Genomic DNA, 23852 nt, shown 5'->3' with positions numbered 1-23852 from the left:
AAATTCATACTATAATAACTACATTTAACCAAATCTATCCGCTTATTAATGCTAACGAGTGTCTTGTGAAATCAACGCAACACAAATTTGTTCAGTAGATATCACCAAGTTGCTTACCTCGCTACCTGTTCGCCGATGATGCAACTCCCGACAGGGTAAGAACGAGACCTGAAAAAGCAGTGAAAACAAAATACAATGCGGGTGAGGTATATATTATAAGTTGTTCACTGGTCACGAGGGGACATGCGTTGATGTACCCTCGATGTGTGTTTATGTTCCCTGAAATTTATCTTACCAAACACCTTAATGTTAATTTCGAATTGTTTTAAGCACGGGTAAAAATCTTTTGTAGCCATCGCTAGATTTTGCAGACAAGAAAAACAGATTTAGAGTTATCTCATTCGCAAAACATCGGTAATTCTCGTACATCCTACGTGATTCAATGTAATTCGAGTGAAGAATTACTACCACGAAGTACCAAATGAGCACATCCTACGTGATTCAATGTAATTTGAGTAAAGAATTACTACCACGAAGTACCAAATGAGTTGCCATTGACAGCGGGGTACATTGAAATGTACCTCGCTTGTAAGCGGGGTACATTGAAAATAATAGAAGCGCTCTCAGCCAATCAGAAAGTGACATTTATGTGTGATGTAAGATAAGTATACTTGTTAATAACGTGAACTTGAACATTAGGTTTGGGGCACCTGGACAAATATATGCTTAACTGCAGTGGATCATCTCTTCCTAAAGTCTGGAAGCTATTCATATGTGACTCTATTTTAGAGATCCACTCTATAGGTTCTTCATGTGTGACTATTTGAGAAATCCAATCTGTAGGCTCTTCATGTGTGACTGTATTTGAGAGATCCCCTGTGTAGGCTCTTCATGTGTGACTCTATTTGAGAGATCCACTCTATTGGCTCTTCATGTGTAACTCTATTTGAGAGATCCACTCTGTTGGCTCTTCATGTGTGACTCTATTTGAGAGATCCACTCTATAGGTTCTTCATGTGTGACTCTATATATGCAAATATATGCTTAACTGCAGTGGATCATCTCTTCCTAAAGTCTGGAAGCTATTCATGTGTGACTGTATTTTAGAAATCCACTTTATAGGTTCTTCATGTGTGACTATTTGAGAAATCCACTCTGTAGGCTCTTCATGTGTGACTCTATTTGAGAGATCCTCTCCGTAGGCTCTTCATGTGTGACTCCCATTTGAGAGATCCACTCTATAGGCTCTTCATGTGTGACTCTATTTGAGAGATCCACTCTGTAGGCTCTTCATGTGTGACTCTATTAGTAGTATATACACTGGGGTACGAGGTCACTTTGCCAAAAGCCTCTGTAAAGCTTTTATTTCATAAATAAAGCTTTTTATCAGGCCCTAATCTCTTCTGCTATTGTATATACCACTTTGAATCCCCAGCCAGCATCCTGGTCACTCGGTTATGTATAACCTATATAATTTTGATCTCAGCAGAAACAATTTAATGTGCATCTCCTTCGCTGATGACAGTGCTTTTTACGAGACTTGGACTGAATCACTTGTTTCATTTTGTGATCTTTTGTGAGTTCAGAGTGGACCAAACGAAACTCTTCCTTTGAGATTTTACTGTCCGTGCGTGCCGTGGAAATGTGGTCGCTTACAGTGTTTAACTTTGCTTCAGCTAGAATTCTAATTTCGTCGTGTTTTCTATGCTTTACGATGTAACTTGCGAGATGCGAACTTAAACACCAACCCCACCAACCCTGATATCCCAGCTGTTATTTCAATACCTAGCACTATAGGTGCAGCCACGATGGTGGTCAGCAACCCGACACCCACCGCTTCTAATCCCATGCTGGTTGTCATAAGGGTGGTATCGGCCCCATCCACGAAATTGAAAGCCCTTTGGTATTTCTTACATAATGCTGCCCGTATGTCGCAATCTTGTTCTAGTTCATGTTTTATGTCACATAACTGTTTCAACCGAAATCCACCTACGGTTTCCAGTGTTTTGCTACTTCTTCTACGACTGGGTACAGTCCCATCCTGTGTTTGTGTATTATATATTATAGATTATTAAGATATTAATTTAATTGGTTTTTCGTTAATTTCTTATCAGTGTATTTGAGTCTTATAAGGTTTAGATTTTCATCCACGGTAATCCCTGAGGCATTTATAGGCATATCTTGGACCGAAATACAGACCCCCTCGAGGCTTACTAAGGGGGCCGATCCTGGTTGTACGACGATACTGCAACGTTGGTAGTTGTGCCTGTATTCCCAGTTTATTACCAACCCCTGTAAAGGGCTTGCCCTGTTACGAGTGTTCCCGAGATAGAGTTCTATGATGAGTGTGGTGTCTGGCTCCATAACCGAAAGCCCCCGCTGGTAATCGGGTGATTCGACCTTAAATATGCAAATTCATCATTTGGAGCTAACATGAGTGACCTGGTATTTGTATAACTTGGGTATTATCCGCCGGAATGAAAGACGTGAGAATGATACCGTTGTTCTTAACTTCGAGACGAAACCATTTTTTTTAAAGGAGATATAAGGTGTGGTGAGGGTTATGTTGATCAACCATTCGGGCTTTTTGAAAGTCTGTCAGAGACACCCGCTCGTACATGTTGTCTTTCAAATGTAGGACGTACAAGGTGTTTTCCTCACCAGGCAGATCGAATCCCTCTGTGTCTCCTAGATCACCGAGTGTGACGTTGGGAAGATGATTGTTCATCGCCTATATAAAATGTTATAAAAATAGTTTCCAATTGTTTTCTGATAATTTCTCAGGTGTGCACTTTAACCCCATGAAATGTATGTTGTCGGGTAGGAAAATTTTTGGTGAGTGATATCGTGTCTTCCATGGTCACGGTGACTAGACTGGTGTGGAAATCGACTTTCACCCACACGTAAACAGAACAAACATGATATTGATGTTGTTTGGCCCACCGAGTTTGATTCCTTCACGATGACTTCGATGATGATGGCTCACCGAGATAGACTTGGATGATCAGCGTGGAATTCTCTGGTATATTTTCCACGATGTTGGCCTCGCTGTTGAATTCAGACACTTTTGCAATCCACCGTTTTGCTGGCTGGTTTGCTGGAGAGTATGTGAGTGAGTACATCAAGACTCGACAAGGCTTCCACGACCACGGTGCGCCTCTGTGCTGGGACGTAAGCCACGAGCAGCCTTCCGTTGTTCACGACTTTGTTTAGGTAGTGGTCTTTGTTTTCTGTGAACACGTAGGGAGAGCTGAGAGTGATGTTGAGAAACCAGTCGGTTCGAGATTGTACCAAACCACATTTGTTGCCGTCAGTGAAGACGAGGCTGTACTGCTTGTTTCGAGTGACGATTGTGGTCTCGACGTCGTCTAGGTGGAACAGTTTGCCACCGAACGCTGGGTATATCGTCCATTCGTCCTCGTCCATTGCGGACTAGGCCGTACCGAGTGTTGCTAACAGCTCCTGAGGTATCGACGATATCACTTAAAGTTACTGTCGGGTCCGTCGACGACTTCAACGCCTGGGTCGGCAAATCCATGATAGGATGGAGTGCAACGAACTGCTCAAACAATTGTTGCCGGATGACAAGCTGGTGCCTGATGATAAAAGCGACAAGCGAGAAACTGGTGGCACTGGTGGTCGGTGGCAAAGCCAAACAATACTTTGGGGACTACGCCCAGATAAAGTTCAGAAACTATCACTGAGATCGATAAGCTGTACGTTAGATACGAAACCTGGCTCGGGGCCAAAATGACAAAAACTATAGGGTCGACCATGCCGCAGATCTACACCGGTTTAGCATCGTACTTCCTTCCCATTCCCCGAACGTCGACTTTACGTGTTGGAGGATCTCGAGAAAGATCCCTTTATCGAACATGCTTTGGGCGCCGTCAGCTCGCGCGTTGTACCACAAATACGGTATGTTTTTCGCCCTGGCATTTCCGGGAGCTATTACCTCTTCTCAAAACTACGGAGCCGAACGCAGCCGAGGTAGAAGCGGAACGAAAACGCCACGATATTAACGTGGAGAAATTACAAGCCGCGCAAACCAAGTACGCGAGAAAACGCATGCTGAGACTCAATTTCATTCACCGGTAAACAGCTCAAACCTCTCAATGAACCCTAAACTCTCTCTCAGTATTACGCCTTCCCGGGGCAAAAGGACCGAGAACTGGCCTTCGTCATGCTGGGCCTAGCAGCGACTGTGTTGATCGCACAGCAATTAAACTAGGTACCCATATGACTAAAAAGGACTACATAAACGAACGTAGGCGCCTCCTCAGAATGAAGTCACCACCCTCCATAACCGGGGTTCAATTAGAGATCGGGTCCGCATCTAAGTATAACAATGACTACTGTTTGAGAGCTGGCCGATCTACAGTGTGTGCGAACTATACCACCCCCATAGGTGTATATCTGATAAGCTGGCGGATGAATATAGACAAAAATATAGATATCGAAGACGCCGACCCTCTGATTGCTGACAAATTCGAAGAGGAACTGAGCGTCCTGGGATGCCTCAATTATCAAATAACAGTGGTAATACTGTTTGTTATAGAGGAGGAACACATTCGAGCTCACTTAAAAGGTTGCCAAAGAGTGGTGACCCAACCCATGATGATAGATGTGCATGTCAACGCCTCGCGAGAAATACGAGATTACATGGTAAACCGGGACAGGATCGATAGGATCTATCTAAATAGAGCTTAGCGGGTCTAGGCCTTGGGCTTCATTTTTACCTCTATAACTGGTGGCCAAATTAGAGATTGGATTTACATCTCAGTATAACAATGTCTACTGTCCGAGAGCTCAGGCAGATTGCGAGAAAACGAGATGTAGCCGGTTACTCCCGAATGAGGAAACCTCAGCTGTTGAGATTGCTCGACATACAACCCTCCCACGGTGAAACAACTCAAACTCTAAGCTGGGGCTGACGGGTTATTCCTGTATGAGGAAAGCCGAGCTCGTCGGACTGTTGCACCAACACAGAGTTGTCGATCTACAGTTCGTGCAAACTGAACGCCAGCGGTTGGTAATTATCTGAGAGGTTGGCGGATGAATGTAGACCAAAACATAAACATTGATGACTTCAAGCCTCTGATCGCTGCCAAAGTCAATGAGGAACTGAACGACCTGGGAAGTCTCAAACTTCAAATCACGGTGAAAATGTTGCTTGATAAACAGCAGGCGGAGGTGCCATTGAGTACGTTCAGCCTTACTTCAGAGGTAAACAAGAAGTCGCGACTCAACCCGAGACGATAGACGCGTCCATCTACACCTCGCTTCAGCAAATACGAGAATACCTGGAACGCTACACGCACAGGGGTTCCGGGTGGGCCGTGGACAAAATCGATAAGGTCTATCTAGACATAGCTAACTACGTACCGTTCAGAGGCGGATCGTACCTAGACTTACCCCCTACTACAAGAAAAAACAAGCCATGGTCAACGTCAAAAAACAGAGGAGACGATTGCATGAGGGTAGCTATCAGGTCCGCCTTGTTTCTGGCCGACGTTAATTCAAACAGACCTTCAAGCAACCCCGAAGACGACGGACTCAACTGGGATGGTATAGACGAACACATCCCCATATCTCAGGTCTTCAAAATCGAGAAACAGAACCCCATAGCCATCAACGTCTTTGGGCATGAAGGCAACAAATCGATCGTGCACATGATCAGCCCGGTGACCGAGGGTTGCGTGATCAATATATTCATGATCCAGCGAGGTGACAAGTGCAACTACGTGTGGATAAAACACTTCAGCAGGCTGTTGTACGATCAATCGGCACACAGAAAAAGAAACACTTCTGCGAACGGTGCCTGCACCATACACCGACGCCGAGACTCGACCCCTGCTGATGAGGAAGGGTGTTTACCTCTACGAGTACATGGGACAGCTGGGACAAGGTCGCCGAGACACGACTACCCCCATCACCCGATTTTACAGCAACTTGACCGACTCGGCCATCACCCAGGACGATTACGACCACGCCTCAGAATGTGTGGGAGAAACTGGGCTTCAGGAACCTGGGTGATTACCATGACCTGTACTTGAGAACGGACGTACTCTTGCTGGCTGACATGTTCGAGACGTTCAGAAAGACGTGTTTCAGGCAGTATCAACTCGATCCCGCATGGTACTACACCAGCCGGTCTCTCTTGGGATGTCTTGCTGAAAAAGACCGGGGTCAAACTAGAACTCCTCACCGATTACAACATGCACCTGGTCATCGAGAAAGGACTGCGAGGCGGGGATTTCCATGGCCCCCTAAACGCTACGCGAAAGCCAACAATGAGTACGTGAAGGGCTATGACTCTAGCAAGCCCACCACCCACATCCTCTACCTTGATGCCAACAACCTGTATGGCTGGGCCATGAGCCAGTATCTACCCACCGGGGATTCAAAGTGGATGCCTGAGACAGACGTCATGAGCATACCGCCTGATTTGGGGAAGGGGGTTACATACTCGAAGTGGACTTGGAGTATCCAGCAGCATTACGCAAGTCACACAATGGCTACCCGCTGAGCTCCCCGAACGTTTGGCGGACGGTGAACCCAGACTGGATGTCTGACTGCCAACGGAACTTGCTGGGGGTAATAAGCCGGCCAACATTGAAAAACTCGTGCCCAACTTGATGACCAAACCAAGTACATCGTTCACTATTGCAACCTGCAGCTGTACCTGTTGCTGGGTATGAAGCTGACTAAAATTCATAGGGTGCTCAAGTTCAACCGAACCCTGGATGGAGCCCTACATCAGAGCAAGGTGAACTGACAATGTGGATCTAAGTATCTTGTCCAAGGATACTACGCAAATGTGCCAACCTCGGGACCCGAACGTAGGTGCCTCCACCGGGGATCGAAACCGGGCCTTCAGCGTGAAATGCTATGCATGTGTGACCTTTTCATAGATCCATTCTATAAGCTTTGTATGCGTAATGTTATATAAGAGCTCGAACCTTGTAGTGGGGAAGTAGCGTAGTTTAACATTATCAAATAAAGTAACTAAGAGAATCATTAGTCCCTTGCGATCTTACCTCATGTACGGATCCACACTAAGATACACTGCATCACAGATGAATTCTGAAACATGTTTTCATAAAGATCTATAATCTACAGAGAAAGACCTTGTGTTGCTTAACGCCGCAATATTTCAACGATATGGCGGCGGTTTGTAGTGAGTGAGTTTAGTTTTACGCCGCGCTCAGCAATATTACGGCTATATGACGGCGGTCTGTAGTGAGTGAGTTTAGTTTTACGCCCACTCAGCAATATCCCAGCTATATAGCGGCGGTCTGTAAATAATCGAGTCTGGATCAGACAATCCAGTGATCAAGAGCATGAGCATCGATCTGCGCAATTGGGAACCGATGACATGTCTGTAAATATTCGAGTGAGGAATAGATAATCAAGTGTCTGACATCATGATCAACATCTAAGTAGAGAAATATTTAATACATTTCATTCGTTATATACTCATGCCAATAATGGCTATCACCCCCCTCCTCACCCCAACCCCCACACATAATACACCTCACACACCCTCTCCAATTAAAAAATTGAAGGGGTGACAACCATTATTGTCATGAGTATATGTCTTTAGAATATCGACGAAAGTGTTTTTGCTAGAATTGCTATGATATTTCATTAAATAATCTTTGATATATCCTAGAGAAGATAACTGTATGGTCAATAAATCAGATAGTTGTTAAACATTAAATGAAAAAAAATCCTGATCTTCCTTTTACACTTTTGATTTCAGATTTACTGAAAATGTTTCTTAAATTATGCTGATCCTATGGCTCAGAAAAGGCCGCTATCACACCTTCCTCTTATTGAATTGTACCTCGTGAAACGTCAGTCTGCCAAACTGTATAGTCATAAAAATAATCTATCTCCGTTAACCATATCCCAATGAGCTCTACATTTGTACGTTTAAGTTTCCTTTAAAATTATATTTAAACACATTTTACAGTGTATTTTGATTGTAAATGACCAACCCTAAACCTAACTCCAACAAGAAGACAATGTCATCAATATCAGTATTGATTGTAAATGACCAACCCTATACCTAACTCCAACAAGAAGACAATGTCATCAATATCAGTATTGATTGTAAATGACCAACCCTAAACCTAACTCCAACAAGAAGACAATGTCATCAATATCAGTATTGATTGTAAATGACCAACCCTAAAACCTAACTCCAACAAGAAGACAATGTCAGCAATATCAATATTGATTGTAAATGACCAACCCTAAACCTAACTCCAACAAGAAGACAATGTCATCAATATCAGTATTGATTGTAAATGACCAACCCTAAACCTAACTCCAAGAAGACAATGTCATCAATATCAGTATTGATTGTAAATGACCAACCCTAAACCTAACTCCAACAAGAAGACAATGTCATCAATATCAATATTGATTGTAAATGACCAACCCTAAACCTAACTCCAACAAGAAGACAATGTCATCAATATCAGTATTGATTGTAAAATGACCAACCCTAAACCTAACTCCAAGAAGACAATGTCATCAATATCAATATTGATTGTAAAATGACCAACCCTAAACCTAACTCCAACAAGAAGACAATGTCATCAATATCAATATTGATTGTAAAATGACCAACCCTAAACCTAACTCCAACAAGAAGACAATGTCATCAATATCAGTATTGATTGTAAATGACCAACCCTAAACCTAACTCCAAAAGAAGACAATGTCATCAATATCAATATTGATTGTAAATGACCAACCCTAAACCTAACTCCAAGAAGACAATGTCATCAATATCCCCCGCAGTGGTAAATACGCTTCATGAATATGTCAAATAGTTATCACTATGTCAAATGTTACATTGTTCTTTCATATTGATCTAACGAACACATACATATATAAACTATTCATATACAAGCAGACCCGTGAAGATCCGATAGAATAGGTCTTCAGCAACCCATGTGCTTGCCATAAAAGGCGACTATGCTTGTCGTAAGAGGCGACTAACGGGATCGGGTGGTCAGTTTCTCTGACTTGGTTGACACATGTCATCGGTTCCCAATTGCGCAGATCGATGCTCATGCTGTTGATGACTGGATTGTCTGGTCCAGACTCGATTATTTACAGACCGCCGCCATATAGCTGAAATATTGCTCAGTGCGGCGTAAAACTAAACTCACTCACTCATATATAGGCGTGCTGGTATCAACAACATACTGCCTGAGGAGTGCTTCTACGGTTTGATGTACATCAGCAATGTTGAAACAGGAGATAGAGTGGTACTGTTGATTTATTTCATTAGGTTCTTGAATACCCACAAAGTGGAATGAGAGTATTAAAACGTTTTGAGTTCTGCTCCGGAAAAGAGCACTACCACCAATTTCAGTCAAAATCAAATTCCTTTGCCATTATTTTACTCAGAAAATAATAACTTCCAGAAGGCACAAGTTCACCAGCAGACCTATCTATGTGCAAGGTTTGGTGAGGGCATATTAAACAGTTTTTATGTTCTGTTCACTCACTCACTCACTCAGATCATAAAGCAGCACGCTGAGTATCGAGAACGGATGGGGTCATGGGGATGGTCCACTGGTCCGTCAAAAGTCGATTTCTTTTGTTCATAACTGATGACCGAGCTCCTGTTGGCGCAACGGAAACACTGCATATGCACAACGGGATATACCTTGGATCAAGCACCGTTGGTGAGGGTTCACTTATGTTGTTGAGATACCTCTTACGTGACTGTAACGAATTCAATTTCCTTACACAGTGACATACCTGTCCCAGATTCGCACGCAGCCGCAATGTAATTGATATTCTGTCTGGTTTACGCCCCTCACGACGAGGGTGAGTTTATTATTATTATTTTTATTATAAGGTATTTATATAGCGCACATACCCAGGTAACTAGTGCATGCTCAAGGCGCTGGTATGTTTTTCCTCGATCATTGGATGTCAATCTCAACGGCACATCGTATTATCAATCTCAACTCCCTGGGAGTTTACAACTCTTGCAGCCACTAGGCGCACCGAGTTATTGTGAATTTCTCATCCTAACGAGGTACCCATTCACAGCTGGGTGGATTGGGACACATAGTCACAGTATTTTGTCCAAGTTCACTGCATCGTTTCTGTACCCGCAACTAGGTGTTTGCGCGTATTCATGTGGCCACCATCTGGTCATATACCAACGGATTAGTGGGTTCTTTTTAAGTACACAGGGTTGTGTACTGTTCACTTGGGGTTGTGACACCACTGAAAGAGTCTGCACGAAAAAAAGTTGAATCCAAGGTTTTACACCCGGTCACAGGTGGGCTCCATCCCGACACCTCAACCTCGCTGGATCACTAGCCTGGCGCCTTACACAGCTCTCCCACCGCGCCCCCACTGTAAGTAGCTATTCAAACGTTTTAAACATATCGTATTGTCCAAAAGACAAATTAAGGGATTGGGCACAAGTTCACCACTTATGGTCTCCTTCACCCTAGCTATTCAAATCATCGAGGTACACGTAAAGATCCGGGTAAGGCTGACAGGAATCAGCTGATAATCCTAATGTGTGTCTGTATTTTGAAGTCTAGTTTCATAAAACCATGGACCCGCGGAGATCCGGGTTAGAATTGATCTTCTGTAACCCATGCTTGTGGTAAGAGGCGACTAACGGGATCGGGTGGTCAGGCTCGCTGACTCGTCGTATTGAGTAGATCGATGCTCACTGGAGTGTCTGGTCCAGACTCGATTATTTACAGACCACCGCCATATAGCTGGAATATTGCTGAGTGTGGTGTTAAACAAACCAACCAACCAATCAAATCAAATCACCCCTGCCCTGTATCCAGCTGCAAGTACATGTATACAAATACCACCACGCATACGTGTATACAAATACCCCCAGTCAGTATGTCTGGTCTAAATTGAATAGAGGTTTCAGATCTGTCCGTGATAGACATATGATCAGGGCAGAAACTGAGGCGATTGGCTATCTGAGTGACGAACCTCTTCCCGCTTGTGACAGGACTGGGTATCCACAGTATATATTGAGCCAGTTCAAATTTAACCTGACTTTTGCTGTATTTCAAACCAAGTTCAGTATTACGAAACCAAGTTCACACACATACACAAGTCCATCACACCTGTAAGTAAGTATGGTTATGCGCTGCTTTTAGCAATAGTTCAGTAATATTCCAACAAGAACAGCAGAAATGGGCTACACACATTTTACCCTTGTATTGAACCAGGATCTTCGCTGTAGCTAACTAGGCTATTTTCGTCACAAGTGATTCGATAGGGCTTTCTTGCTTTGTTTGTCGGGGTACAGGGATACGAATACAAACACATCAGTAATTCACGTTTATACTGTGAGTGAGTGAGTGAGTGCAATATTTTTAAAAAAATGACAACACCGATGTGGTAATGGTAGACTACAAACAAGATGCTTTAAGCAAACGCAGAATGAAATATTTCCCCAGAACGGTCTCAATATCGTAACCGATATCAAGTAGCAACATTATCAATTTATAACTAAATAACCTGAGTATAAGCAACAGCAGAGGCAATGAATAACACGACAATTCATTAACAACGCCGAGCACCGTTATACACCCAGTTAGCTATACGCTAACCCACATCTCAATCCTTCGTCATGCAATATTCTCACCTCCGTCTTTCAAAGCAGGCAGTTCCTCCTCTTCAAGCTTGAAGTCGGAGTCCTTTGGCTCTCCTTCAAACTCTGCAGCAAGTATCCACTTCTTTGATTTAACCATTTTGTCGTCAGCCTGCTCGTTCGTGTTCCCCACGTATATGTGTACCTACTGAGCTGGGGATAATGACACAGCAAAAAGACAAGAGTTTTTACGGATGACAACTTTTTATTGTGAAGGGTCACGACGTTTCGAAGTATACTACTCAAAACAAGTTAAGGGTCAAAACTTTTAATGGCCATAACTACAAATATAAATAACAGTGAAATGTAGCGATCATATAACAACTCGAGCCAACATTTCATGATAACCATAACGGCAGACAAAAACAGCAGGAATGTCCGTAATTGCTGATCAATAAGGTCAAAGTGACCTACTGTCAGAAGTGAAAATTCAAACGCCAACATCGGACTAATGACGGATGTAACCACCCTCGAGCAGTAAGACAAGCAGTACACCTATGTCTCATACTGTTCACCAGACGTTGGAAGAAGCCTTGGGGTATTGCCTGCCATTCTGCAATGAGATACTGGGCCAGGTCTACACCGTTGTTTGGAGAGGAGTGGTTGTTACGAAGCCGACGTCCTAACTCGTCCCAAGCATGTTCCATAGGGACTAAATCTGCTTAATGTGCCGGCATTCCATGTGCTGAACATTGTTCTATATAAGGAAGTCCGTCACAACACGGGCACGGTGTGGTCGGGCATTGTCATCTTGGAATATGGATCCGACGCCGATACGTTGTAAACATGGCAAAACAAGGGGTCTGATAATCTCCCGTAGATAGCGATTTCCGGTCAGGTTACCATTAATGACATAGAGAGGTGTCCTTTGATGAAAGGAAAAACGCACCCCAAACCATCACACCCCCGCCTCCATATGGCAAACGTTGGTTGACGTTAACGTCAGCAAAGATCCCTCCTGGACGCGGATACACACGAGTTCTACCATCATTGAACTGTAGAGTAAAACCTACACTCGTCGGAGAAAGAACTGATGCCCACTGAGCACGTTGCCAACGAACATTGCGTCTACACCAGTCATGTCTTGCCGTCGTGTGTCGCTGAAGGAACGGTGGTCGTACTGCTGGTCGCCGTGCCCGAAGATTGTTACTCGTCAGTCGGTTCCTGACAGTCTGATCAGATACCAGGATACCTGTGGCAGTTCTCAGTTGTTCACAGAGTTGTCTGGCAGTTACTCTGCGGTGTGGGAGGGTCATATTAGTCAGGTATCGGTCTTCTAGGAGTTGTTGATGGAGACCTGCCCAGATCGTGGTCGATTATTCAGCGTTCCAATGACACGAAACCGGTGCCATAACCTTCCAATGACACTCTGACTCACATTTAGTCTCTCTGAGCCACACCTGCATTGAGGTTCGCCATCTTGAAGCCAAGCAAAAGCTCAACCTCTGGGTCTGTCATGCTCAGTTGACGTCTTGCTATTGTTGAATTTCAAGTGACAATAACATTGCGACAATCACAAGTTTTATAGGGAAACTAAGCATGCACAGACATAATCCCACGAAGAACACGTGCAAATGTTGTTCATGATGAAACATCATCTTCCACAAGCACGGTGGTGGCGCTTCTGTGAAGCACTCGATGTTTTAATTTGTTCCTTTTTAACACCCTACCACATGATGACTATTGGCACCACGGTTATCTGCAGCCTTTATCCAGGTTCTGCAATGGTTTGGGATAAAATACCATCCACGGAATGTTAGTGAGTGAGTGAGGTTAGTTTTACGCCGCACTCAGCAATATCCCAGCTATATGGCGGCGGTCTGTAAATAATCGAGTCTGGACCAGACAATCCAGTGATCAACAGCATGAGCATCGATCTGTGGGAGTGGGGAACCGATGGCATGTGTCAACCAAGTCAGAGAAACTGACCACCCGATCCCGTTAGTCGCCTTTACGACAAGCATAGTCGCCTTTAATGGCAAGCACATGGGTTGCTGAAGACCTATTCTACCCCGGATCTTCACGGGTCTCCACGGAATGTAAAATGTTATTCATGCATAATGCAACCAGCCTCGTCAATAACATTACATGATAACATCGCATGACCCTTAACTTGTTTTGAGTAATATTCTGATTCACCTGATGAAGGCATAAGAATTTGCTTCGAAAACGTCGTGACCCTTCACAATAATGAAGTTGTCATCCATAAAAAGTCTTGTCTTTATGTGTATCACTTCTAAATGCCCTTCAAAGACTCAATGACACAGCAGTAATACTGAAAGTCGAGCGTCCTGGCTGACAACCAACACATGCGTCAAAAGGTCGGGTAGAATCTTATCAGCTATCTGTAACTCTCCATACCTTTTACGATCTGGATTGTTCGTGCGAAGCACATACGAGTGGGATGTATATATTTCTCCGTGACTGTCCGATGATTTAGCTGTGCAATTTAGATTTGATATTTATGAAAATTATAAATGGAACTGCTGATGCAGCAAATATCGAAAACGTGTTGAGCTTTTATTGAGGGTTTTGAAGGCTTTGAGTGCAGCTGTTGGTGTAAAAATGAATTAGAAATGTGGCAAATGAAAAATGATGATTTGATGCAGAGGGAAACATATTGTTTGTTTGAACCTAAACTACTTGCAAGTCCTTCACATTCTCCTTACTTACTCGCCATTCACATTTTCTGAAGTTACATGATCTTCACTGTGGCTTTAATAATCCAGATATTCAGTAAATTTCAATACATGTTCATATTACACGGTGCCTTGACACAGATAGCACTGACACGCATTTCATTTTCAGATAAATACTTTCATAGGACAAAGTGCAAGGTTGGGTTTTAACGTGTGTTGGCCTGTCCTCTCTACAACAGCTCATTACTTCTGACCTGGCATATATACTACGTATTCTCGTTTACATACGTACGTACATACATAGAGAATACTACACGAGGTCTCATTACATACTATTTATACGAGTGAGTGAGTGAGTTTAGTTTTACTCAGCACTCTGCAATATTCCAGTGATATGGCCGCGGTCAGTAAAATAATCGAGACAATCCAGTGATTAAAGCATGAGCATTATCTACGCAGTTACGATACGACGACATGTGTCAACCAAGTCAGCGAGCCTGACCATCCGATATCGACAAATTATTCGAAGCTCGTGACCTTCCTATATACGAATTAGACGAAACGAGTGTCATAATCATACAAAAGCGAGGTCAGATACCATAGGAAGGTCACGAGTTTCGTAATGGGACCGAGTATGGTATTTTATTTATTAAACCCACGTCTTACCTGCATAAAATTGACAAAATAGTGTATTTTGGCTAATTCTATGGTTTCAAACCGAAATCGGTTTCACAAAGAGGTTGCGGAAGAATTTTCTTCTTACTTTTGCATGGCGTCACACTGTATTGACGTCACTACACCATTCTTGTCTGCCCCTTCGTTATCAAACGTTCCCTTGGCAACCGAAGACACGATACATGCCAGTTGTCATCGCTTCGTACAGCCCTCGTACAGTAACCTACTCTGTAGCACACCGTTTCTTTGTTTTCAGTAACTGTTACTTCACTCGGCTAACATCACTGGTGGAACATTATGCTTATGTTTTCGACGGATATAATGTCTCAGTTCGACTCACAATTACACAGCAACACTGCAACGTTCGCAATGTTTACATTCCCACAAATGCATCCTGGAATGTCACGTGACTAGGCAGCTCCATCTCCGTGTACTGATATAAACTATTATTATATGTTGTAGAATGAATGAAAGTAGTTCCGTCACAACGTGACCTAACTGAGGGTTATCGGTTATCCTATCAAATTGTCAGAATGTCACGTCTCAGGTCAACACGATAGGACACTATCAGCTCATACAGCGCATGGGGTGAGCAAGAAGAGTGTTTTACCCCAGAGCAAGCAGATATTTAGACATTGTTTCCAAACAACAGATGATATATTTATTCTTCATACAGTCGATAATAAATACTTATCATTATATACTACAAACACAAAAGTATGGGAACACCCTAACATTTCATAGTCATATATAAACTTAAACTTGATGAGGTCATTTATACTCTAAGGTAAATGCAACTTTTTGTGTGCTTAATGGACACTTTAGATGACATGTTAGAACTTGCAGTGAAGCAACTGATTCAATATTCGTTGCGTTTGAGTTAAATGAGACATTGTTAAAAACTGCGAAAAGCAAGGGTGATGAAAGACACCAGCAAGAGGTTTGATCCAAACGCCCAAACACAACAGCCTAGTGCATGTGGAAGACAGACTTCCCGTGCAGCTTGAGAGTATATAAGGGTTTATAGTTTATTTTACTTGAAATGTGAAAGGAAAGACGTTTTCTTTACTTACAAATATGTACCAAAATGTAATAAAAGTCATAATGTCTCACTTAAAACAGGTTATACCTCTTTTTTGAGCGTATGTATGGAGTACGTCAAGGATGTCAATTATGTCCATTTTGTTTCTCCTTTTCATTAATGACCTAGTTGTCTGCTAATAGCCAGAGATTATCGATTTAGATCTGCTGTTCGTTGCCCACATTGTTCTATTTGATGGCACGGTTCTTGGGCTGCAGAGGAATAAGTTAAGCACATACTGCAATAAATGGAAACTTAAAGTAAACCTTGATAAGACTAAAATTATTGTTTTTAGAAAATCAGGTAGACTTAGGAAATGTGAAAAAATCTTTTTAAAAGGAACCCCTCAGAGATAGTTTCATCATATGTACCTATAAATATCTTGGCGTTCATTTCTCTTGCTCTGGAAATTGGTATCAAACTAAAAACACTTTAGCAGAACAAGCCTGGAAATTACTATCTATTGTCAGATCTTCTATAAAACAAAACAAATTTACCATTGAAAGTCTTATTACATATATTCCATGTTAAAATTCTTCCTGTCATCATGTATGGTTCAGAAATTTGGGGTTATCATCCCTCACCAAATATACAAAAATATGACAAGTTTTGTAAGCAAATACTTCACCTCTCTGTTACTATTCCGAGTAGCATTGCACTTTGTGAAAAGGGTCACTATTCTTTGAAGGTTAATACTTACTATAGAATTGTGAAATACTGATCTAGGTTAATAAGTCAAGATAAAAATATTATTTTGTATAAAGTATATAAATATCAGTATCGTTTAGCTGAAAAAGAATCTTGATTTGAGAGTAAAGAAACTTTTCTTCAGTCATGGTTTTGGACATGTTTGGGTTGATCAAAAAACTACAAATGTAAACAATTTCCTGATACAGTTTAAGCAGAGGTGTATTGATATTGATCTTCAAAGGTGGGACTCAGATCTTGAAAAATATACTAAACTAGATATTTTCAGACTGATAAAATGACTGTGTCAGAAGAAATATTACATTAGTGCTGTAAATGTGAAGGTATATTGCGTTGCCCTTTGTAGATTTCGCTGTTCAAATCATATGTTAATGATTGAATATGGAAGACGTTTAAATCTTATACGCAACGAGCGTTTGTGTCCCTTGTGTATCATTCCAATGATCGAATCTGAATACCATTTTTGCCTTGAATGTCCATTCTATCACGATCTAAAAACATGTCTCATACCACGTTTTTATCATGTATATCCTTCTTAAATCAAGTTAGCCCTACTGTTTACTTCTCAAAATAGTATTGTTATAAATAATCCTGCTAGATATATATCTTTAGCTATGAAAAGACTAACGAAATATTTTGCATCATGCTGATCTTGTGTTCACATCTCTGTTTACAATTACACCTCTGTATCCATTCCGTCACCTGTATGACGCTTCATGTCATATCTTAAACCCTTCTGATATGTATGTGTATAATGGGCCGGTAGCTCCCTTACTGAGTAAACACATACACTCGTACAGCCATTAGGCGTACCAAGTTAATGTGGCTTTCCCATCCTTACGACTACCCATTCACAGCTGGGTGAACTGGGACACATAGTCATAGTACATTGTCCAGGTTTACTGCACGTTGCTGTACCCACAACTCGGTGTTTACACGTATTCCACCGTCTGGTCATTTACCAACGGATTCGTGGGTTTTTAAGTGAACAGGGCTGTGTACTGTACACTAGGGATTGTGACAACACTGAAAGAGTCTGCTCACAGGTTGATTCCAAGATGTCATCTCATGAGCGAGAGTCGTATGACGATCTTTAAAATGTTTACAAAGATTTTTGCTTGATTGTGCCTAGAAGCTGGGAGGCTGTGCCTTTTGCAATAGAACACTACATAACGGAATATGTGACTATTCGAAAGCTGATTTTTTTCCTCTATGTCAAACAGTCTTAAATTAAACCTGCTTTAACATTTCGAAAATGACAAAATGAAACAGATCAGGTAGAAGGGAACAATAAATGGTGTCCACGATAATATCTTACCCTAAATCATAGTTTTTTCAGTAAACTTCAGAATGGCAAATTGACCTGACGTTTCAGGACAGATTTATAGCTGTATCTATGGTCACCACCGTTTTTAACAAGTCACATGATCATGGGAAGAAATGTACCTTCAAGTCTGTGGAAAACATATCTGCCTACTCCCACTACAAGCTTATATTCTAAAACATCACAAGGAAAGAAGTGTTCCTTCAAGTGTGTGTGAAAACACATCTGCCTTCTCCCCACTACAAGCTTATATACTAAAACATCACAAGGAAACAAGTGTTCCTTCAAGTGTGTGGAAATTATATCTGCCTTCACCCACTACAAGCTTATATACTAAAACATCACAAGGAAAGAAGTGTTCCTTCAAGTCTGTGGAAAACATATCTGCCTTCTCCCACTACAAGCTTATATACTAAAACATCACGAGGAAAGCAGTGTTCCTTCAAGTCTATGGAAAACATATCTGCCTACTCCATCTGCAAGCTTACATACCTAAAACATTACAAGGAAAGAAGTGTCCCTTCAAGTCTGTGGAAAACATATCTACTCCCACTAGTAGCTTATATACTAAAACATCACAAGGAAAGAAGTGTTCCTTCAAGTCTGTGGAAAACATATCTGCCTACTCCAACTACAAGTTGATATACTACAACATCACAAGGAAACAAGTGTTCCTTCAAGTCCGTGGAAAATATATCTGCCTGTGTGAGAATATGATCATGTTTTGTCACTGGCGAATATAGCAGATACATATGTGTAATATAACTATCTATCCTATCGGACGTTGTTCACTTTGTCAACGGTCTAAGGGAAGTAACTCTGGGACAGCCACATTGATAGAAATTCACTTGTCCATGGTCTAAGGGAAACAACTATGAGACTATTGCATCGATGGAAATCCAGGCCACTGATTGGCTGGAGAGTGTCCCTGCCATGTTCGCTTTTGGAAGAATAAACTAGTGATCACTTGTCTTGACATTTTCATTCTATATTCCAGGTAATTCTGACATTATTGCATCCACTGTAATGCACATTTTCATGCCACATGTTGATGAACACAAATGTATATAAGTTATGTAACCTGAAATTGTGTGTACTGTAAATTTAGCGATTTTGCTATAACGCTATCTCCTGTGTTTTTCCCGCCATTGGCAAAAGGTCTGTTTCAGTACATATTTTGGGTTTAGAGTGTGTATATCATCAGTATATCACTGTAAATGTATTTTAAGGATGTATTATTACTTTTCCTGAAAGTCTAAATTATTTGGTCATGTCATGGACACGATTTTGACAATTTGGCGTTACCTGAATAAGCTAGGAAATTAAGCATTCGTAAAACTTCTTTACCATACATTTTATGCGTGTAAGGGAGATAATCGGTGTATGAATGAATATGGTTGCGGTATTGCTCAGACATCTCAAAACTCGTTTCTGACAGTAGAATAACAATTGTTTGGAGTCTAATTATGAAAACATGCTACCATCCAGTAAAGAATATGAGGTTCATTAGTATATTTTGATTGTTGTTTTTTTTACAAATCAACACTTATTGCAAATCATTGATAAACTGAATGTAAAACTGAATTTCTCTTGAAGAAATATTTATGCTGTAAATATTTCCTCTATTATACTACAAGTAGAGATTTATTCCAAATGTGTTGGAGTATTAATATCATTATGCTAGAACAAGGCCACATTGTCACTGCTAAGTAATTCCAAGCCCTGAACCAGGTTTACATATGTGTGAACTTTATCAATATATTAGCCGTTGCGCACGTGTCCATGGACATGTACATGTATGTAGTTTTGCATTATGATGTTCGGAGAGTGTCCCCGCCATGTTCGCTTTTGGAAGAATAAACTAGTGATCACTTGTCTTGACATTTTCCTCCTATATTCCAGGGTGGGTTACATATTTTTGGCGAGCGTGCCAGGATGACCACCAGCATGGATGAGGAAATTGGCACCTTGCTCTATGACATCAGTTACGTCCCTTCGAAGTACACGACAGCATTCCTGTAGTCTTTGTGAATTTGTATTAAACATCAACATAAAAGGAAACTACTAACCTCTAAATGGTATGTGGTGATGAGTGAACACTCTGCGTATACGTTCTGAGCATAAAATGGAGGATCTAGCCACATACAGGGCAAGGATCGGGACTTTTGTCACCCACCCGGCACCCGCCAAGTCAGCCACATTGACAGGTACACGCCATACACAACATGTGAGAGTACAGCTCCGATATGCCGCATCGCATTATTCTATGTACTTTGCTGCTCACTGTACACCTATCGCTGTCAGCATTACTCGTCAGTAATCAATGTGCACTTTTGCATTTTGAATTTGATCACTTTGTGCCGAAAGAAACTACATTCCTTTGTGTTTCATGTGACGTCACCAACTCGTGTTGTGACCCAGATTTTGTCATCCAACCTTGCCTCACATGCACGAGGAAAATGTTTCCTTGGGGGCGACGGGCTTCCCATGAGGGTCATAACACAGCTCTTACTGTTCTCTAACGATATAGAGACAAACCCGGGACCAACAACTCTTGAAGACGTACAGGCAACAATACTTACAGAAATTGGGGACATGAAATCTGAAATACGCAACGCTAAATCATATTTAAGTACTCAGATTTCAGAGCTAAAGAACGATGTATGCAATATAAATTCAAAGTGTGAAAAAATGGAATGTTCTATTACAGAACTTCATAGTTATCTAAACACCATGAAACAAAACCATGATATCATGTATGAGGACATCGACGCACTCTCAGGCAAGGTTGACGCTCTGTTTGATCACATTTCAAGAGTGGATGATGAACTGGACAGACTTGAGTCATATAGCAGACGTAACAATATTCTCATCCACGGTATCCCTGAAGCAGCAGGCGATGAAAAATCAATGGCGTGTAAAGACACTGTGCTATCTGTCCTCAATAAACATGCTAAATTCAAAACGTGGCAGTCGTTGGACATCATACGGGCTCACAGGCTTGTCGTTAAACGTGAAAATGCAACACGACCTCGCCCAATGATTGCAAAGCTACATATGTCTGACGACAAAGTTCGTGCCTTGAAAGCGAGACCAACATTCAAGGAAGGAGGACTTGGAATTTCGAGTGATCTTATGTCACGTCAATGTCAGCAGTTGCAGGCGCTTAAGGGGACCAACAAGTTTGGGTATTTCAAGGATGGACGATTGATAACAAAGCCTCGCACAGTAGAAACAACACCAACTTCGGCGATGTCTGGCACTACAGAAACGTAAGGAGACAGACGACCATTACCAAGAAGATCGCTCGGAAAATCATCCGCAAACGTGTCTGCTAGCTAGGGAACTGGCCGAGGCCCGGATATTAACCCACAAGGACATAACACGGTTAAAACCGGTGCTACAGTAAACGCTGACTGTCCCGGCGAAACATTCGCTTTCCTCTGTTGGAACATTAACGGTCTACGAAGCAAAATTGTTGACGATGATTTTATATCGTACTTAAAACAATTTCAAATAATATGTCTTGTGGAAACTTTTGTCGACTGCAGGATTTGGCAGTGACTGGTTAGTTGATTATGACATCTATTACAGCCCAGCAATAAAGTTATCTGACTACGGCAGGCTCTCAGGTGGTGTGTGTGTATGTGTCCATCAATCAGTAAGCAAATTTTGTAAAATGATTGAATCCGAGGTTCATAACCTCCTGTGCTTGAACATATCTAAAGTGTTACTTAAAACTGATAAAAGTGTAAACTTGCTATGTACATACATACCACCAGCTGGCTCGTCGTATTTTAACCACGTGAGCTCAGACTGTAGTATTGAACAGCTTGAAGAGTTTTTGTTAGATAATCAGTCGAAGTTTAGGGATTGTATTAGTGTGGTATGTGGAGATATGAATGCTCGTACAGGTGAAGTGAATAATCCTCTCGCCGATTGTTGTTCATAGTAGTTGTGTGTTTCCTGAAGATGAAAACATATCTGTTGGAGATCGGAAATCTCATGATACCATTATTAACAAATTTGGCCAGTTGCTGTTAGATATGTTGTATACATTCCAGCTGTTCATTGTCAATGGGAGAGTGTATGGAGATACCCTGAGAGAATTTACCCATTGTGGAAATCAAGGTGCTAGCGTTAATGATTACTTTATATGTTCTCCCGATTTCTTTGATTATATTGACATGCTGAATGTTGGCGCTCGTCTGGACTCTGATCACTTACCTCTAGAACTGACTTGTAGATTCCCCAATATGAATCAAACAATTAACAAGCTAACATCCGAGGGCGTCACTAAAAACAAATTAATATGGAATGACGAATTATCTGACAATTATCTGAATAAGCTTAATGAAAGTATAACGTCTATTACACACCTACTCTTCGATAAACTTGATAATAACATTGAGGGGGCAATTGATGATTTTGATCAAAAAATGCTGGATTCATCATCTTGTATGGGAAAAGAATTAAAATATAACATAAATGAAAAGACCTCACTTAATGCTGAATGCAGAACTGCAAGACGGAACGCCCGCAAGGTACTACGAAGATTTAGAATAACTCGTGCTAGTCTTGACCGAAAGAAATATTGCGAAAGTAGGAATAAATATAAGAATTGTTGTCGGAAATTCAAAGTTGATTTGCGTAGGCGTAAACAAGACAAATTGGTAAATTCTATGAACAACGCTTCATCTTTCTGGAAAGAAATACGATCCCTCAAATATCGGTCCCTGCTAAGGATATCGGTCCCCTGCTAAGGATAACATATCAAAAACACAGTGGCTTAGTCATTTTAAGAAGGTATTTTCAAATAAAACAATATTAGACATGGAAATTGATGACATGCAAAATGATTTTACTGAATGCTAGCTATACTGATGCTGATGAACTAGTGCTAGATTCACCCACTAATGAAAACGAAATATTCTGTGCAATAGATCACCTAAAAAGGAAGAGCAGCAGGCCCAGACGATATAATTATTGAAATGTTGAAGTGTTCCAGGTTTCTAGTTATGCCTTTTCTAGGCAAATGCTTTAATAAGCTATTTGAGAAAGGTATTTTCCCAAACAGCTGGTCATGTTCTATAATAATTCCACTGCATAAAATGGGGATCGGAATGACCCAGACAACTACAGGGGTATTTCTTTGATGAGCATCCTTGAAAAGTGTTTACAACAATACTAAATAATAGAATTTCTAAATGGGCGAACATGCGTGATAAAATTCCTGAATTTCAAGCTGGCTTTAGAAAGAATTATTCAACATCAGATCATATATTTACTCTTCATGCACTTATCCAAAAGACTTTGTCACGACGAAAGCATAAATTGTTTGTAGCATTTGTAGATTTCAAAAGAGCTTTTGATTCGGTTGACCGCTCTAAGCTATGGAAATGTCTTCGGAAAGCTGGACTACGGGGAAAATGTTTGTTATTATAAAAGCAATATATTGTAATGTGAGGTCATGTGTTCGTAGCAGGGAGGGTGAAACAGATTTCTTTGATTGTCCTTTGGGTTTAAGACAAGGCTGTATTCTGAGTTAAGTCCAGGAGGAGGCTCAGAAAAAGAGTTTGTTCAACACCTACTACATAAAAGGTCTGCCTACACAGTTTGATCCAGGAGAGCCTACTGAACATTTCTAGGTACTATGTAATCCCAAATTATAGGGTAGGTAAAAAGTTAGGGGTCATTCTTTGGTCCTACCCCTATAGCAAAATGCAGGCAAATGTTCGAGAGAAGGTGCAACAT

General features: G+C 41.4%; 1 protein-coding gene and 1 long non-coding RNA gene across 2 annotated transcripts in view; one reads left to right on the top strand and one right to left on the bottom strand.

Annotated features, from left to right (window-relative positions):
* LOC124279605 (prostaglandin reductase 1-like) overlaps nt 1-11782 on the bottom strand; it is a 17021-nt gene extending 5239 nt beyond the window's left edge. The window contains 3 exon segments of the mRNA XM_046715449.1: nt 118-168; nt 7041-7086; nt 11666-11782. Coding sequence (XP_046571405.1) covers nt 118-168; nt 7041-7086; nt 11666-11771 — 203 coding nt within the window. The 5' untranslated portion in view covers nt 11772-11782.
* LOC124279606 lies at nt 6392-23852 on the top strand. The gene is made up of 3 exons (XR_006899421.1): nt 6392-6408; nt 18047-18051; nt 23657-23852. It is a non-coding gene; the product is annotated as an uncharacterized LOC124279606 (long non-coding RNA).

Source organism: Haliotis rubra, unplaced genomic scaffold (genome assembly GCF_003918875.1).
Source record: "Haliotis rubra isolate DU_JTF1 unplaced genomic scaffold, ASM391887v1 Scf253, whole genome shotgun sequence".
NCBI classification, from domain to species: Eukaryota; Metazoa; Mollusca; class Gastropoda; order Lepetellida; family Haliotidae; genus Haliotis; species Haliotis rubra.
The sequence above is the reverse complement of the archived record's forward strand: the minus strand, read 5'-3'. Positions and strand labels throughout refer to the sequence as shown.